The 20,466-nt window shown below is 36.5% G+C and overlaps 1 protein-coding gene across 1 annotated transcript; it reads right to left on the minus strand.

The window, feature by feature from the left end:
* Positions 1 to 158: 158 nt before the first annotated feature.
* LOC132119353 (junction plakoglobin-like) lies at positions 159 to 20,466 on the minus strand. The gene is made up of 16 exons (XM_059529220.1): positions 20,300 to 20,466; positions 9,646 to 9,700; positions 7,781 to 7,948; positions 7,152 to 7,405; positions 6,819 to 7,057; positions 6,141 to 6,342; positions 5,853 to 5,997; positions 5,420 to 5,523; positions 4,245 to 4,583; positions 3,673 to 3,825; positions 3,421 to 3,540; positions 3,145 to 3,295; positions 2,814 to 2,935; positions 1,449 to 1,485; positions 1,144 to 1,292; positions 159 to 1,040 (listed from the first exon to the last, which is right to left on the minus strand). Exons 2-15 carry the CDS (start codon positions 9,656 to 9,658, stop codon positions 1,147 to 1,149), a joined length of 2,193 nt encoding a protein of 730 aa, XP_059385203.1. The 5' UTR covers positions 9,659 to 9,700; positions 20,300 to 20,466; the 3' UTR covers positions 159 to 1,040; positions 1,144 to 1,146.

A 20,466-nucleotide genomic window follows, 5' to 3' on the forward strand; every position in this document is an offset into this window, starting at 1 on the left:
TAATGCTATCTTTTCCCACAAAAAACGAACTTGAGTAAATATCCAGCAAATTTGAGCCTTTTTTTTTTATGAAACCATTTGAAATGACTCGTAAACCCTTTGAATACTCAAACTATATCAACACTAGTACTTGTCAAAATGAAGTGCATCACAAAGCATTCGATAACATGATTTTATTTAGTTTTTTTGGACAAAGTGAAGTAAAAATGCTACAAAGAATCCCTTCGTTCAGCTTGCCTGTTAATACCTGAACTAATGTGAAGCTAGTTTTAAAACTTTTAAAGTTTGTTTGGTTAAACATTAGTCCCTTTCAATCAGCACAGCATTTATCACGCAAATGAAATAAAAAAATCTCCATACAAATTGCAATTCAAAAATAAAATCAGTATATCCTTGGCTACACATTAAGACAATTTCAGCAAAACAAATATATGCAGTGGGAAAAAAAACAAGTGGGAAAAGGTTACATTTAACTCCAGTATTTGACTTGACTCTGTAAGGGAAGAAACAGAAATGCACTGTATTGAGTTATAAGAGCTGTAGGAACTCTATAAAAATGATTACAGATCAGCTCTGAACTCCCATCTGACTAAAACCACAGTGAACGAAGCTATTAAACTGACTTCGGGTCAGTTATTGTGAGATTACAAACAAAACCTCAAACAATTGTATTTTCCAAAATCTTAAGTATAAAAAGCAATGTGATCATCATTATAAAATATTATAATAAAATCTCTTTGGCATAGTTAACCAGTCCTCTTACCAACAATGTATTAATGCACCCATAAGAAACGATAAAATATAATATTTCCTACAAAAAGAACATGCTGTCTTCCTTGTATAAAGGCAGCTTATAGTTGTGCTTGATTCTGCCTCTCCCAGAACAGTGAGAATTGCATAAATTACAGCAGTGACAGTGTATTTACTGAGAAATGGACCACAGGCACCCAGTGATGAAGAAAAAAAAAACCTCTGCTAAGAGCTTCTGTCTCTTGTATTTTTCAAATCCCTCTTTCATTGGAGCTCAATTCATCATCGGGCTGTAAGATAAACAAAAACACTCAGTTAAACGCAATTTCAGCACATAAGACCAATCCTATTTGAGACTTTGAGTGACGGCTAGTGTATCCGAGTAGTACTAACCTGTTAATATTCATTGTAGTGTCTGGGCATTGGGTTGTAACCCATGCCTGGCCCAAAATCTTCTACCATTTCTGGATCTAGGGGCATACCATCCATATGCATGCCATCACTGTATCCTTGAAATCCTGCATGGCCGTAACCATCCAGCTCTGTAGGAGACAAGACACAACACAACAAAAAAAGTTAGCCACCTGCATAATTTGACAGTCTCTGCAGAACCAACAGTGTTCCATATAGAGACAGATCTAACAATAATGGAGATAATTAGCTGCCAAATCATAGTGAGAGAGAGACAATATACTAACCGTCCTCTGGAAGGCCAGGTTCCACCATGTTGCGTGCCTAAAATGTAACAAGGAAACTGTCAAAACCTGTGCTCTATGTTCATATTTCTATGACAAATGATATCATTTGTTTGGATTTGATGGTCACTGTCATAAAAAGAGTGTTAAAGTCTACATGAAATCAAACATGGCATGATGTCATGGCCAATGTATAACAGACATCTAACATACTGAGCCTAAATGAGTTTAACCAAACAAAATGATCCTGAAAGGCCAAATAATAAGCCTAATAAATAAATAAGGCCAAATAATAAAAGGCAAAATAAAAAAATAAGCCCGATAAATAAATAAGGCAAAATAATAAAATATTTGCCAAAAATAATAAGCCCAATAAATAAATAAGGCAAAATAATACGCCCAATAAATAAATAAGGCAAAATAATACGCCCAATAAATAAATAAGGCAAAATAATAAAAGCCATATTTATTAACCCAATAAAAAAATAAGGCAAAATAATAAGCCCAATAAATAAATAAGGGAAAATAATAAAATCCATATTTATTAACCCAATAAATAAATAAGGCAAAATAATAAGCCCAATAAATAAATAAGGCAAAATAATAAAATCCATATTTATTAACCCAATAAATAAATAAGGCAAAATAATAAGCCCAATAAATAAATAAGGCAAAATAATAAAATCCATATTTATTAACCCAATAAATAAATAAGGCAAAATAATAAGCCCAATAAATAAATAAGGAAAAATAATAAAATCCATATTTTTTAACCCAATAAATAAATTAGGCAAAATAATAAGCCCAATAAATAAATAAGGCAAAATAATAAAAGCCATATTTATTAACCCAATAAATAAATAAGGCAAAATAATAAAAGCAAATAATTTCTGAAGGGTCATGTGACGCTGAAACTTCTCTTTGTTAACAACAACAGATTTATAAATGAATCTAATGACATTTCTTGCATTCCCAAATTCAAATTAAAGCAATTTTAACCCAGCTAACATTTACAGTGAATCGAAACTGAAAACACAATACCGTTACAGCATCAGACTATATTTATATAAATAAATCGCAGCTATTGCGAATTTTATGAAATTCTGTAGAATTCATAGAACAGTTTTCAGTTATATTTGATCACAGGACTAAGAAAAAAATCTGGTCACCTTACTATAAAGACCACTTTTCAAGACCAAATGTGGAAAAATAATGTCTAAATTTGGTTTTATTGTAAAATATACTCTGAAATGTCACATTACTGAGGTAAATTTGTTTGCAAATGCCATTTCATGTGCAAGGTGTCCAAAATAACAAACGAAAATAACCTTGCTATGAAACCTCCACACCACCAGGGGCCGAACTTACCATTTCCCAAGAAGCAGGGTCGTGTTTGAAGAGTGAGTGTGTGAGCTCCACTGATACTCTTTTCTTATAGTCGGGGTTTTTGTCCTCGGAAATTCGGAAGAGAACTGCAGCAGCATAGGTGGCTGAAAGAACAACAAAAACCCTTTGTTACAAGCTTGAGCTTTAATTATTCTTCAGTACTGACGTGAATGCATAGACTTTCAAAATATAATACATTTGATAGTGTGCTAGAGAGTTTCATTCTTGTCCAGTGTCTGTGCCTAGAAAAATTTGGCTATGTATGTATACTATTTGTATACTACGCTGCTGATCGTTTTTCGCTCTCACTCACCGATCCCTTCGTTGCTGGAGTGGAGGAGCTCCATGAGAGGAGCAGAGGCTCCTTCTGAATCAATGATCTCAGCAGACTGTTTATCAAGAGCCAGTTCACACAGAACACCAGCTGCCACACGCTTGACGTTATCCAATGGAGAATACAACAGCTGCAGGGACAGAAAACAGGTGTCTATTACACACGGACCATGTCACATAGAGGGCAAAGACTGTACAGACCCGCTCCCAAAACACCCATAACACAGTTTATCTGTGGAAAGGATATAAGAGTTACCTGAACAAACAGAGGAATGGTGTCCATGTTGGAAATGGTGGTTTTGTTAATATGATCTCTGGCCAAGATATGCAGAGCACCAGTGCAGCCCTCCACGATCTCCTCCATTCTCACCCCATCCTGAGAGAGAGGGAGAGGAAAAAGGACATTTTGGTTATTCGGTGACAAAATAGTAGTCTGTACATTGTATGGTGTACATAAAAATGTGACTTGTAGAGAATTTAACAATGCTGGTTTTGGTATCTCTCGTACCTGGTATGTTTGTTGAGCAGATGAACCAGGTTTCTGTGCATCCTGATGAGCTTTCGAAAGCAAAGTGACCAGTTTGGGAATGGCATCAGCGTCTCTCAAAGGAGCCTGATTGGCTTGACACAGCGCCAGGTTACGGATCAGACCAACCACAGCCTGCGATGAAGAGAAATGTGGGGTCAGCTTAACATGGTTATATGTTTTAATAAAATGTTATTATATGGCTTAATAAAAGTCGTTTTCCTATACATATGGACCTCGCAATTGTTTACAAAAAAATAAATACAAAATTTAAATACCAAAACTTGAATTTTACTTCCTTACTCTCCATAACCAGCCTATTTTTGGACACTTTCATTTGTGTAATGCTTCATCCACACCAATAGGTGTCAGTGTACAAATCAATGTATAGTAAAATAAAAGTAAAATAAAACAAAATCAAGTATGATTAGTGTACCTTTATTTGATTTGATCAATGATATGCATTTTTTTAATGTTTAGAAATGAATAAAAGGTTAAAATGTTTTTCTCACTAAGGTATTATTTTGTCAGTTTTCTGTTTTTCTTTCACTTACCTTAATGACTGGCCAGTAGTAGGGCTGATTGAGTAATTTGACAATAGCGGGGATGCCGTAATACATTCGTACAGCATTCTGTGCAGACTCCGCCTCTGGGTGCCGGCTGGTGAGGTGGCGCAGGGCACAGACAGCTGGCTCGATCACGTCCTGTTTTGAATCGGCCCTCACGATGGTGTGAATCAGAGCCTCCACGCCATTACTCTGGGTCACCTGTGTTTTGTTGCGTGTGTTGTTGCAGGTGAGGTTGGACAGGATGCCCGTGGCACAGGTCAGCATGTTGATGTCATCAGAGGACAGCTGGCCCACCAGCACTTGGAGCAGATTTTCCAGTCCGTCCTGCAGGGGGCGAGAGAGTGAGCATGTGTCGGCACCAAAACATAGTACACATACAGTTTCCGGTGTTTCTGTTGTAATCATGAAAATAGGGGTTGTTTTTGTATATTTTTAAAACTAAAATAAACTGGGAGAGTTGATATGTTACATTAAATAAATAAACCACAATTGACTGAAACTTCCTGACGTTTCAATCACATTATACTTTTAAAGGGACATCGGGTGCAAAATGTACTTTTTTCATGGGGTTTTTTAATCCCCCAAAAACCTAAACGGTCTCAATTATCAAGCCGTTTAGTTTTTCTTAGCAGTATTATGTCATATTGCACAGGCCCCGCCCACGACTGCTGACGGACCATCCCGTATTAGCATATTTTCTCAGCGCTCGAGCAGCTGTCGCGACAGGCTTTGTAAACAATGCAGGTGTTTTGTAGCTGGATGTTAAAGTGAACATAAGAGCCACTGAGGAGGCAGTTTTTGCTTTTGATGGTGATGCGTCACTGAATACACCAAAAACAGAAGAGGGGGCGGGGTTGACAGTAGCTCATTATCATTTAAAGAGACGTGCACCGAAACGGGCCGCTGTGAAAAGAGCTGTAATAACGTAAAAAGGTTTTTTTTTTCACGACCAATGAGGAATTTTAACCAAAGTATTTTGCAGACATTTCAAGAAGACCCTAAAGAATCATACAAACTTGTGGAAAGTGGGCATACGACGTCCCCTTTAACACAAACATAATTTAGTGAAGGTCAAAGGGGCCAAAATTCAGTCTAGCTTTATTTATTTTTTCCTTGGGTGTGTGACAGACAGTTAGATGGTGTTAGATGCATAAATTAACCTGTTTGGTTGCAGCGTCTGACAAGTTTCTCAAGGTCCACAGGCAGTTTTGATTCAGACGTTGAGTAGAGCTGTTCAGATGCTTACCAAGAGCTTGCATTCCACCTGAGAGAGAGACCATAGATACATTTGTGAGTGGCAGTGTTATTTAAGTTAACTAAAACTATATAGATTTATTTAAAAAAAATCTCATAAACATAAAAAAATTCATGCAATTTCATTGGAGAGATAAGGTGTCTTTTATTTCAGATGTCAAAATAAAGGTTTCAAAACAACAATCATTCACATAAACACACAAATGTTGTTGAAATAATGCATTTTTGTTTTTGTTTTATTGAACACCTGCCACTTGCATGTCCAGAATTTGTATAATTAAAAGGAAGTGTGATGGCTGCCTTAGTAATATTTAGAAGAGGGGTTCTAATTTGCCTTACCAGCATCCACAATAGCAGGTTTGTTACTAGGACAGACAGAGAGCACTTTGAGCACACGGCTAGTGGTCCAGAGCAGCTTCTCATAAGTGTTAGTCCTCATGATGTGCACTAGACCCTCAGGGCCACCGTTAGCCAGGATAATCAGCTGAGAGACAATCAGACAGATGTTAACATGACACATCATCAAACTGTTATGAAAACTCTACTCTCCTTAACAAAGAACAAGAACACGGGAAACAGAACTTCTGCAACTATTTGTATTATTTTATTTATTAATGGAATAAGCACCTTGCTCTCCTGGTTGCCATAGGAAAGCAGCTGTAGGCAGTCCGTGGTGATGGCCAGGAACTTGGGGTTGCTTTTCTTCAGCAGGGGAACCATCCTCTGCAGACCATCAGCCAGACGCACTGCCATCTTGGCTCCCTCCTGATGCAGAAGCAGGTTGTGCAGGGTGGTGATAGCATAGAAAAGAACTGAATCCATCGGAGAACTGCAAAAGAAACGTTGGATGGTTCAGATCAAGTGCTGGATTCATTTCCTAAAGAAATATATAATAACGTTAAAAAAAAAATATGCTGTTCCAACTAAGTACCTTTTTTTTTTTTACATTTTAAAAGCTTTTTGCAGCATTTTTAAGCATAAATTTAAACCACCCTCTAATTTCAATTAAAGTCCTGGAGAAAGTTTCTAGTAATTTAGAAATATCTATGCTCCAAATAAAGTAAATAAAACCCTGAATCACACATTTGCAATTAAATGTCCAATCAAATGAGAGCAATCTGTTATGTGTGACAAATATGACTTTTTTCAAAAAGTTGGATGAATCAAGTTTTTATTTTAATTTTTCATTCAAGTAATAGTTTAACCCAAAAATTTACATTTGATATAATTATGCTGTTAAAATGACATGAGGGTGAATAAATGACAACAATGATCTAGTCCTTTTCTTCAGTAGGACTCTCTCACCTCAACAAGCGCACCAGAGCTGGGATGCCTCCCGATTTAAAGATGGCGAGCAGCCCCTCGCGCTGGTGCGAAAGGTTGTGCAGGATGCTGGCTGTGGCGCGGGTCGTCTCCATGTCGGATGTGTTCTGCATGGCTCTCACCACAGCGGCCGCCATTTGTGGGGACTGCATCATAGCCCGACGGGACGCCTCCTTGTGGGTCAGCTGGTTCACGATCATAGCTGCCTTATTCACCACAACCTAAAGTCAAGAAAGAGGGTCAAAGGTCAGGACATGAAGCTACTGTGCGTTTGTAAAGCAGAGATTGAATGTTTAATACGAGCATTCAAGGTACCTGGTCTTCATCGTTGAGGAGTTTGATGAGCTCTGGAATGGCGCGTGTGGCGAGTTCGGCGTCGTCCTGGTAGTTGATGAGATGAATGATGGCGGCTTTGAGCTGCTGAGATGGTTCAGCCAGCTTCTGTACATTGGTTTGCTGGGACGAACCCATCTGTGTGGAAAGGACGGCCGTTCCCTCCATCACGGTCTCAGGAAACATGGCCGCCCTCACACGCTGAGCACGAGTCACATTATACTGAGACTCCACATCTATGGGAGAGAGTGACACATAGAGAATTATAAATGAAACTTTCAAACAAGCTTTAATGGTTGCAGTTGCCAGATTTCAAGAATTCTAATCCCCCAATCAGAGCTTTTTTCTTAAATCGATACATTTTTGGTTTACTGAATCTTCCCAAGCTGGCAACCATGTGCACATGTTCTCTCTACATTACAGAAAATGTGTTGATGAGCTGAGAACACCGGCAAACATTTAAGTCATTTAAGAGTTTAGAAATCTCCACTTTTTGCTTGTTAAATGATAACAATTGTGCTTAATGATCATGATCATATTTTGGAGATTAATAATCATGATGAACCGTTAAACCATTATCATGCAGCCCTAGTTTAAGATTTGTTCTTCACCTGCAGGGTTCTCTGTGAATGTGGCGGAGTAGGTGAAATCCTTGCTGCTGTACTCTCTTCCACCTTGATCTGAGCGAACCGTAGTGGCTCCTGACTGGATGCCTGAATCTGTCCCGTAATACGACTGCTGCCATTCTGTGACCTTCACCGAGCCTGGGGCCTCTGCAACTGATGCACACATACACGACAAGAGTTTGAGTTGATCGATTGCCTCGGGTTCCATCAAAACCATATAAAACAACCATTGAAGTAACTCTTACAATCACACAAAGCATCATGAAACATGGAAATCAGTAGAGAGACAGCCTCGAAGCTAATAAACATGAATTTAAAAAAGCAGAAAACTCCTTTCCTTTATTTTGAAAGAACTATTAAACTGACTGGGAATTTTATTAGGGATGTACAATGTATTTCCACTATATCAATTATCAGAAAATATGAGAGATTTATGAGTATTGCTCGATACTGGATAAAACATATTTAGTTGTGCAGGCTATTTTCCCTTGTTTTTACACAACCCCCCCATTAACTAACACTCAAAGTTAATCTTAAAATCATTAACATAAAGAAATTAAAATAAATTAAATAATACAATTTAAATCAACTTCAAATGTCAAAATGAATATCCATTATAATTTTGTGATATCTAATTCACATTTAGAATTATTTATTTTAATTTCCTTTCTTACATAAAATAGTACATATAAATATCTTTTACTCCTTGCCATTTAGTGGTTATCATTCACAATATGAAAATGTTATTGGGATTATGGGCTCAACACTAAACATTTTTTTCTACTAGCCCAGTAGGACGAATGGTTCACATTTTTACTTGCCCTACCAATATTTTCACTGACCCTGCCATAAAAAAAAAAAATCGTTGCAGTTATCATTGTTTTTGACCCATGCTATCTTTTATTCTAATAAATAAGCTTATATGACACCAAAAGTTTAGATACCAATTAAATTATTCAATTCCCAGTTCCAATTTCGATACAAGAGCAAAAACTACTAGCCTAACAAATATAAAGTTAAAAAATTATTAAAGTCAAGTGAACAGTCAGTAAATAAGAACAAAAATGAACAAATTAAAAGCAATTGCAGAACTGAATATACAGATCAAAGATGCAAATGAAATGACACTTTATGAAAAATGGGCTGAATGAGACGCAGATCCACTCTCTGACAGCAGGGGGCGCTTATGGAACAGCAGTGATACAGCGTTCCCTTGTTACTGCTTATTACATTAAATGCATTATAGAGAGGCAAATGGAAAAAAAAAGCTATGTAAACTTTTCTGAAGACAGTCAGTTCCCCTCAGAAACACATTCACATAAACCCCCAATTTAATATTTAGGATTTTCTTCCAATATTTCATGCATCATGAACAGTGTCTTCTACAGTATTTTCTTCTCTTTGCGCTCATCTGCAGTATCTCTGGCCTCTTACACATTGCATTTACACAATTTGTAATATTTTCAACACAAATGTAATTTTGGAAAATGACAATGTAGATTGTATGCAAGGTGGCAACAGAGATCGGCTGAAATAAAATAAAAAATGCCCCGTCAACGGGTGCACATGTGCTCCACTGTAGAATTTATATATCAATTAATCATTGATAAAGCTACAAAGTTACTTGCCTAGACGGGTATTTTGACATACTTTTGTATGAATTTGTATGTTCAAGTGCAAGAATACACTGTACACTGGAGTTTTTTTCCCCGTCTTGCTAAAATGTTTTAAAATCTTTTTTTTATTATTATTCTTATTATTTGAAATAATAATTTTATTTTATTATTCACTCTGGCCCCAGGCCCTCAGACAATGTCGAGCCCTGTTGTAACAATTGCATGTGTACTTACAGTGCATTTCCATTTTGGCCTCCTGGACTCAAACCAAACAGTCCAAAAGTAAAACCTGCAAAACAAAATGATCATATATATTAATCAGAAATATTCAAACGTATTTGTGCCAAACAGAAGCCAAAGCTTGTTAAAAATACATATTTTTAAGTCCTGCTGCAATCTGTTCTTGATCAACAAAAAAAAAAAAAAAAAAAACAACGGGTGCAGAGGATCATGGGAGACTTGGGGCGGCAGCGATGGGGGAATGTCAGCGGTACTTTTTGACACTTGGCGTCTCAAAACAAGGCGTTTGATGAAATGGCTTGATTGAAAGCACAACAACCTCACAAAACCGGCTCTGTATGCTTCAACATTTACACACCCCTACACAACAAACCCCTCCCCTTTCTCCAGCTCTCACACATTTAAAGACACAACCACACTTTACTTTCAGACAACAGCTCAATATTGGAGCAGTATTGTTTCTTAAAATCCATTCATAACTTAAAGCAAAGCAATAAGAAAACCTTGTTCTCAAAATAAGCAAGAACGGACCAAATTTATCTGGCTGCCATAACTTTTTCTCCTTTCACATTTATCTGCACCTTGTAGTGTCGATTTACTTTCTCCCTCTTGGTTTCACTTGAACCCCTCCACATATGTTATGAAAATATCAGTATGGGGAGTTACCCCCAGATGCATTTACTCTTGATCGAGTCAGGTCTTGAACGCACCTCAAATAACCTACTGAGGTAATTTGATCAGATCTAGAAAGTGTCTTGAAGGGCATTTGCACATGGTCTTTTCATAAATTAATAGCTCTAAATGCATAAAATGACCAAGTGTAAATAAATACCCTTAGACAAGACAGGTCAACATACTCGATGTTCAACTAATAATGATTTTGATGGTCTATTAATCCCACATACATTTTTACCAATAAATAAATCTATTATCTATGTAATAAAGTTTATTATCTTTCAATTAATTTGATAAAAAAGCCTAACTTTATGTTCAGCATTAAAAATATATGCAAGCCTAATTATATATTATTATACTTATATCTGATTAAATGGATAAAAATGCTTAAATATATGCTTAACATGCAAAAACAAAATAACATTTTATATATATTGTTATTTTTATCTATAACAAATGTTTATTTTGTGTTTAATTGAATAAAAAGCCAACTTTGTTCATCATTTAAAAATGAATTTTATTAAAAAAATATATCAATTATGTATATACACAAACTAACAGTAATTGATGTTGACAATAATAACCAAAAATCTGAGCATCCCAGCACTCAAGACAGTTGTTCTATTCTGGTTATATTCCTAAAAGAGGTGGGAATGATCAAGGACAGGCCTTGGGACATGACATAACCTGATTGGTTGATTAGAGCAGCCAAAGACCACCAGCGAAGACTTAATGCCACAAATGAATTATAAAACATTAGTATGAATTAACCAAACACCTAAATGCACAGTGGTTTGTTGAAATTCATTCTAAAATTGCACACGATCAGAGAGTAGACATTCCCCAAACCAGCAGGAATGCCTGGCCACAGCCCGACAAACAATCGCGTAATGAAATGAAAGTTACATTTTAGAAATGCTGTACTTTACAGAACATCATGAGAACAGACTGAACATGTTTTGGATGCCTTGCATGTCGACACTCGAAGAGAGGCTGAACACACACACACATGTGGTGTGTGGCTGCAAGTTTTTCAGCAAACTAAACTGCTCAACAGCAACACGAAGCAGATTCTGTCGGTTTGCAAAACTTGTGGTTGTTTATTCGTGCCAAAATATGCCTCATGCTGACACAAATAGTCTTTCTCTGTGTTAATATACACATTACTGAAATGGTTCCTAAGAACTCAGAATTACTTAATTCAGATAGTTTTTGGCGTCAATGTCAATGGCGTCAGGAGGATACACCTAGCTGGGTGTATCCAAGTCAAAAACCTGTCAAAACGCATAAAATGCAACAGTCTGCGACTCCTGCAAGCCCTGCAGGTGAACGATAGCAAGTGTCTGTGTGAACACTGGGTGTGGGTACTTTCTCAAGCTCCCAGTCTAGTGAGCTAAAGAATCAGATTTACACACCCACTTTGGTACATCCGTACACTGTACTGCAGTTTAAAACAAAAAAAGCAATCAAACATAGCAGATTATAACAGATTAGGAGATAGATCACTGAAGATCATTGTTACACCTTACTGATTTTGGTCACAGTCCAAACTATTACAGTAAGTGAGTTTTACTAGTGCATACTTGCATGAAGACACAAGTTGTTTTTTAAAGGGCGAGGTCAATCACACAATTACAATGACACACCCATATAACACTACATGAAAAATCATCTGACAAATTTTACGCCTAAAATAACCTGAGGCATACATTTAAGATTAAAGGTGGGCTCTTCACTCATGGCAGTACGCATAAACCAAGTAGAAATGGGGTACTTGGACTGCAATTATGTATGAACCTGGACTCAGACGGACTTGGGTGGACTCATTTTTCAAAAGTATGGACAAATCCATATCGGGGAAGATTTTAAAATGAGCGGATCATTCGTAAATTCATTAAACCTTTACCTTATACAAACAGAAGACTAAAAAAGGGCAGAAATATATAAAGTCCATAGCTAAGAAAAACAATATCTACCACTGTGCAGTATGAGGGGAAATGACTGATAAACCATTGATTAACTGCTGATCTGAAGTGTGTACTGTTGTCTCTACTTTGGATTTCACATACAGTTGGGATGAATAGTTAATGAGTAAAAGTGTATTACTGTGCATTACTGTGCAATGTGTGCATTCGATTTCACACTGAGAAAACGAGCAATGAATGTCACACGCCCTTCAGAATTATCACCCACCCGCTCCACCTACAGTCCCTGCCTAACGGACCCAGCACCTCTGTCAGCTTTGATTGGATTGTGGATATGACAGATCCCAGAGCTGATTCCCAAAACTCGAATCCAGGCGTGACATTCCACAGCAGTCCACGGAGTGCTTACTGTGCTATAGCAGTCTAGTCTCCCACCCACTTATTCTTATACACACCCTCTCAATGACTTTCTGTCATGTACTGACATATATTTACAAAATCCAGCCCAACAGTGACTACGTGAACATTGGATCTGGTGTATTTTGCCCATTATGAATTATGAATCACAATTTCAAACTCTGCTTTAAAAATCCAAATAATAAATAAATTGAAGCATTACATAGAGTAAAAACTGAAACGAATAGCTTTAAATGCTACAGCTAAATTAGGCATCACAACATTCTGCAATACAGTATGGTAAAGAACCATGTTATTTTGCCATTTGTTAAAGATTACATTAGTGTTATAAAAATGTTCATGTTTTAAAGTTTAACATTAAGTGAGCACTGGTTAATGACAAATTAATGTAAAATTAAACATCCTGTATTGACCAATGACAAATATTTTACCAATATATCTTGTATCCACATTAAAAATGATGGTACAATATTGAATTAATGATTTATGTTCCATCATTTTCAATACATTAAGTAAAGAATCTGATTATACAACTGTCCATTTGTGAGTGGCCAGTATCTTCACTGAAAGAAAGAAAAACTAAATCAGGAATTGCTATAGTCAATTTCACAAATAATTGCAACAAAATATTGAATTAAAAGATAATTTTTAAGTAGAAAAACTTGATATTTTCATGTCAAACATATGTCAATCTTTATTTACAACTTTAAAAGACTTATTTTCCAGTGTATGTGATACACAAATCTTGATGCTCATGCTTCTTTTGGAATAATATATATATATATATATATATATATATATATATATATATATATATATATATATATATATATATATATATATATATATATATATATATATATGGTCATGTGAGTGTGTGAGAGACACAGGGAAATGTGAATGATTTTGTGTACATGTCCTAAAAAGGATACAGTAGGGGTTCTGCAAATAAGAAGTTAATATTGAGTCACGTGTGTGTCTTCTGATTCTGAAGATTCTGAATTTGGCCAGGTGTGCATATATATATATATCCTTTTTAGGACATGTACACAAAATCATTCACATTTCCCTGTGTCTCTCACACACTCACATGACCTGCCGGCTAAAGAATGTCAGAATCAGATGTGCTGATGGTGCTTATTCCTTGAACAATACTGAGAACAGTACAGTACCCATAATCTCTCTCTCAATCTACCCGGCCCTCAGCACAGACAGGGAGTGCCACTGATATGACTCAGGTGTGTGCGGTCTTCTACTCCGAGACCTGATATGTGAAGCTTTTCTATAGTGTTGCAGAACTGATAATGTGTGTCAATGCCATGACATTAATTTATATTAATGCATTCGAAAATTCAATAAAATGCAATTCAAACATGCAATGCATTTTATGCATATCGATTTCATTTATTGTCATTATAAAGTGGATTTCACCTTTAATCTTTTATTAACTAAAGTATTTTTACTAGTGCATGTGAAGAGGTGCTTATTGTACTTTTTATTGTTTACTTTGAAACATCTGGGTGTGATATAACAGTCTTAATATCATCATAAACAATAAAAAGTTTCAATTATATATATATATATATATGTGTGTGTATTCATAAATACATATTTTAAACATGTATAAATTATGAAAGAATTAACACAATATTTTGACACTATTTTAGGGCAAAAAAGCATAAAAAAAGGAAAATACATCACAGAGTGGTCATTAAGTGTCCACAATGAGCCATTACCACATTTACATTTGAATTACTGCCAGAAAGCAGCCATATTGGTTTAAGAGTCAGTCTCCAGAGATTATACAGCTGCTATGCCTCATAGCTTTAATTCAGAACAGTAGTATGAATGAAATCCAAAGCCACCCACACAGTAGAAGACACACACACACACACACACACACACACACACGTTAATGACTTTGTGACCTGTCACCTACCAGCTGAGCCCATTAAGAGCCTGCAGTGTTTGAGATCTCCCCAGACGCTCAGCTTGCTTCCGCTGGAGACAGCAAGTGGGCGAGCAGGTGGTCTGCACTGACTTGGGCCCGCGGGTTTCTTTAAGCCCAAACAAAATGCACGCACAGGCCTTTCAAAATGCAGATCCATCAAACAGCACTTCCAATTACACAGTTATCATAGGAGCTCAAATGAACCGGGCGAGTTCTAATGTGCTTTTCTGACTACGGCTGCACACCCTCAGAATAATGGATAGCTACCAGAGAGGACTATTGCATTTTGCAAGGCATATTAAAAAAAAAAGTGTCATATTTTGGTTCATCCTACAACAGAAATTTACCACCACAGAACAATATATAGCTTTGCTAATGCAATGTAACATGAAATACATAAATATATATCTTTTAAATTACCTATCAATAAAACAAACCCCTCCATAACATTTTTCTGACTGCAAATGCATTAAGATTGCATCGGTACCCTTTTATCTGAATTTAAACTCTTCATAATAACTTTCCAGTGCACTAGAACAGTAAAATCACATGCTTCAATACATTTTTCGTTTTGTGGCAAATGGACACACACAAAAAAAATGCATATTCAACTCATGTTGCACAGCACTGCAGTAGAACACACATCTCTGAAGTTAATTGATAAATACATAATCATGACTATTTTGCAGCAGTAGGTAAACTCATCTTGAAGCAAAGCTTTCCAGGCAAGCTAAACCATTAGCACCAATAAATTACATGCAGGTCTAGAAAAGAAAATGATTAATGCCAACAAATATGCAGATTATAAACACATTAATTGATAATAAGGACCAACAAATTAATTTTTAGGGGGCATGAGGAGAGTAAATTAGCATTAGCATGCTAATCAAAGTATTGTGGCTAAAAGATCTAGACTAACTAAGTGGTTGTTGGGTGTAAATCATTCTTAATACAATGATACACTGCTGCAGATGCTCCATACTATTCCATTTACATGGTTTAAAAGCTAAACGGTGTGCATTTGGTCATGAGTGATACTTGCAATAAGTGCTTAGATTAACACAGACAGGAAGAGAAAGGCCATTAGCAAACAAGCGAGTATAATGCTCGCTGCATGCTTGTGTCTATATTCAGCTCGACATGATAGATTAAGAGATATGCGATAGGAGCAGTGAATACCTGTACGTCTAATTTCCAGTATCATGTAAATATTCAAGATGTCCACTATCCCATAATCCCTCTTCTGTTTCAGGCCAGATGAGATGAAAGAGGTCATGAATGTGCACAGCTGTGTGACTGCCTGTGGCTTGATGGACTATCAGAAACAATTCATGTTATTGTAAGTCATTAGCAAAGGCATTAACGGTAAGTGGGGCATTATCCGAGACAAGAGTTTCCGACATTTTCTCAGCATTTTCAACAACAAGTTTCAACCCCTCTTGGTTTTTAAAATACATCATTATAAATAGAAGAAAGCCAATTCATCAAGGTATCTGTGATTCTCATAAATGTCGTCATTTTAGACCATTGTGCAATTTCTTCCTGAGAAAGGAGGAAAGCTACTTCATCATAGTTATGCATGAGTTTGTAGAGCACAACTGAGCCAATGTGATAGTTGTTGAATATTTTATTAGGCTGAGATGTCCTGGGGCAAACCCTGCTGGTTGTGCATAAATCTGAAAAGATTTGGAGGAATACTACAGTATTCTGGAGCAAGTTTGGCACTCAAAATTTATGTTTATTATGAAATCTTAAAAAAAGTACGTTATGTTGTGATGCAAGTTCCCTTGCTGCCAAAAATTAACTTAATCAGCAAGAAGATGTTGTTGACTCGCTGGTATAATACTAAACTCTAGAGACTTTGGCTTGAAAAGGTTGTTGCATCTTTTATACAGGTTATTTCAACTTATAGGGGTCAACTGAGATCAAATAAACTATTACAAAGGACTATGGGAAGTTTCTTTATTACCAAATAGAATTAAATGGAGGGCATTTTAGAAGGATTATTTATTAGCCTGAGATTGTCTCTCTGGCTTGCGAAAATTCCCTTCCAGTTACACTACACCTCCCGAGCCCTGATTTAAGGAGTGGAGATGTTCTGTCTTGATGATACATGTCCAGAACCTCCCACAACTTTTACTCATGCTGAGCAAAGCTGCTCCCTCCTTTACAGGAACAGTGGTCTTTAGACAGGATTGTGTTTTTTATATATATATATATATATATTTTGCCCAGAACATCACCCAAAAGCTTTTAAACTGATCAAATCACACTTAATTAATACATTTTGAACTTCCCTTCTAGGGTTTGCAACTTCCCTCTTCTAGCTACCAGCAGAGGGACATTCAATTATTCATGTTATGCAGTGTTAAACTCACTATCAGGATATGAGGTTAGTTGAGGTTAGTTTTATATTGAGTCGAATATGACTCCTCAAATTCCACTCGATATAAAAACAAAGGGGAGGGGACTCCTTTGTGACTCCTCGGTGTTAATTCGGTAGGTCTGTGCTGGTGTCGAGTTTTAACGGACATCTGAGGAGAGCTTTGTTAAAATTTCATGAGAGCTCAGCTGACCGCCCACAGAGTTATGGAAAAGATATCAGTGCGCAAAGAGGTCTTGGAGAGGTAATTAAGTGAGAATCATACTTGAGTTATTCCATTGCTACTCAATATATCAGGCAGAGTATTAAGACAGATTCACACCAAGAAATATGAGAATAAAGATATTAGTGTTTCTACCAATGCACAAATATATTTATTTAATTAGAAGCGCAGGAGGCATGCAGTTTTGTGGTAAATGCTCCAGCTCTTTAAATTCGGACAGATTCTGATTGGCTGTCAATGTTTTTATTGTTTGACAGCTGGAAAAACACTTGTTCAAACAATACTGTTCCTCTGTGTCATCATATAGTTGTGTCCCAGATTTCAGTCGATTTAATGATTATTATTACTTTATAGATTCTTGCAGGGGCAGGATATATATTTTTGTTTGCACTTCCAGTTCTATTGTCCTGAAATCAGCAGGGTTTTTTTGAATGGGCTTTTGGTTAAATACCTGAAATAAAGTCTGTGGTGGTAACACAAGCTCAAGATATGGTCACGTTTTATTCTATGATATAAAATACAGCAATAATACCCCACGCACAATTTTATAAAATTGCAATTGCTAACAAGTGGCTAAATGGGACTACAGAGGTTGTCCATTATATTAATTATCACCACACCAAACACATAAACTTACCTACTAACTAGTGCACTTTTACAGCCTTCTTGTGTTTATAATCTCACTCTTGCAAACTTTAAGTCAACCAAACCTTCAGTGAAAATGTTTTTTTTTTTTAATCATCACTGCAGCACTCTATAGTAATCTTTATCGCTATCGACCTTGGTGTGAATGGTCCTCTACAGCGAGATTCAGGTCTATAACACAACTAACCTAAAAAATTCCTTAAAGAACTATTAGCTTGACCCTGTACAGATTGTCAAACAACCAGCCCATCTTATCCATCTCAGACAGCTGGTCATTCAGCTCAGATGTCATATAGCTACAGATCTCACTCCACATTCATTAAAGATATGTATTATACAGAAAGGCAGAGCGGTAGAAATTGAGTAATTAAGATGCTAATTGATCTAAAATAAATAAATAAATAAAAAAAACCTGTCAAATATAAGCAAACAGACATCCCGAGCAAATTGTGCTTATGGGTAATCTCCTTTGGCCCCTCTGAAGTGTATTTATGAAGAGGGGACCAAGCTGCCCCTTGCTGTCCTAATGTAGGACAATATCAGGGATTTGTGCCTGTAGGGAGATTAATGGCTATGTGTGAGCCCAAATGCTGTAAATCTCATCTTAAACCAATGCCAGTCAGTCGGTAAAGCAACCAGCTGGCCTCTGACTGCACTGCTAATGTGCACAACTCAGGAATTCCCACAAAGAGCAAATGCCACATCCTGTCTGTGTTAATATCTACTGCAACTGAGCCATACAAATATATAAATAGACTTTATGGTTTTTCGTCTGTCTGTATTTATTATAGATTCTGTAAGTGAGAAAACACACATCACACTCAACTCAACTCGCCCAAAACGGCTCTCTAAATCCATGTCAATAAACTCTGTGGAATTTAGTTGCTTCTTTAAGTGATAAACCACTCGTAGAGAACACAGCTTTTTGCTTCCTTGCTAACCAGACAAACAGGAAAAGGACGTATGATAAGGAACATAATTTCCTTTGAGGCAATTTTAACATTTGACACTTTGTAAACACTCAAAATTACTTAAGTGGTAACTTAAATATGAGAAAAATCCAATTGTATCTTATCTCTCAGAATGAAACTAGTGAAGATAAGTAAGCTTTTCAATAAAGCATGATACAGCCCTACCTAGACACATGCATTCACGCAAGACCCTGACTAACAATGTAAAAGACAGAGGCATGAATAACTTATGATTTAGATGTGTTAGATTAACTAGGTTTTCTTTAGTAGTTTCTTTACATTTGACTTCACCGGGCTCTTTAACACACTTCATTTTAACAACCTGTGTCACAGGTGTGGCAACACCAGCATTTAAAACATGCTTTTGTTTTTGTTTTGTTTTTCAAAACCAGTGTTTATATGTCAACAGAACACATTAATATCAACTGTTTGAGGTTATTCTTTATATAATGTCACAAAATAATAAAAAATACAAAATCACATTAGAGAAAGATGAATATCTCTGATAGTTCTGCCAATATCTGTCATCATTTCTGTCATTTAAAGTGTCAAATAAAAAGTGTTGGACAATATGTATACTTAGTACACATAAAGTTTAATAATATGATCACAAATTGTTTCAGTAAACACAAAAGTTAGTCTATAAGGTTAAACGCTCATAAACAGAAGTCGTCTTTGCATGAGGAAAACAGCTCGTCAAAATGTATGTAGGCTACTGTCATTATTTATCAAGTTATCACAGATTTACACCTAAAAAGTATTTTGTTTAAAATGTATTTAGCTGACAGGCGCTAGAGGCGCCAAAAGATCAATGAAAGACGAAGCGATTGAGAAAACAAAATTAATTATTTGGAGAAATTTGACTCTTTTTTTAATAGAGTGAAGACGACCAGTAACTGAGACCGTCATCTCCCTTTGTATTTATTGCACATAAGAAAAGTCCTAGGTTTTGAATATGAGGTTTAGTTAAGAACAGAATTTTAACCACTGTATGAATTATTCCTCCAAGTCTATCGTATGTACTTTGATGTTTAATATATTATTTATATGTCAGATTGCGAGCAGGCGTGTCATTAACCTTACGTTTAATGCCAACAGTTGACTTTTGCGAATGTGGGGCGTTTGCTTGTGTTTCTTTGTTGGGTAATAATAAACGCACCCGCCTAACTTATATACAGATTAATGTTTATATCAACTATGATGTGTACGATGAAATAGCGAGCATTTAACGAAATAAAAGCGGATCAGCAGTAACCGGACACACGGAAGTGAGAGATCGCACAGGTTAAGTAAACCAACACCGACAGAACAGCTCACTTTCCCAAGAGACCCAACTACGAATCAATGGCTGCTTTATACGGTCGATCGTATAGACTGGATAAAACAGATAAGGTTTAACTAACTAGGAAGGCACAAAAACAAACGCGTCTTCTTGATTAAACTTATATTTGAGTTTACCTCTAACCCCTCGTCTCCAAACAGCGATCCGAGAGTCTTTTAGTTTTCCACCGCGGTAACAGAGTTCCTGGGAGTGTGATACTTCTCTCGCTTTCAGATGAGGGTGAACTGTGTGCGATGGGGAGAGGGCAAAGTCTCCTCCAGAGCTCCGCCCCGATACTATAGAG

Source organism: Carassius carassius, chromosome 38 (assembly GCF_963082965.1).
Source record: "Carassius carassius chromosome 38, fCarCar2.1, whole genome shotgun sequence".
NCBI classification, from domain to species: Eukaryota; Metazoa; Chordata; class Actinopteri; order Cypriniformes; family Cyprinidae; genus Carassius; species Carassius carassius.

Coding starts and splice junctions, on each gene's coding strand:
- LOC132119353 (XM_059529220.1), bottom strand. Junction 5,998..6,140: donor ATGGCAACCAGGAGAGCAAG/GTGCTTATTCCA, acceptor ATTGTCTCTCAG/CTGATTATCCTGGCTAACGG. Junction 1,486..2,813: donor ACCCTGCTTCTTGGGAAATG/GTAAGTTCGGCC, acceptor GTTACATTTTAG/GCACGCAACATGGTGGAACC.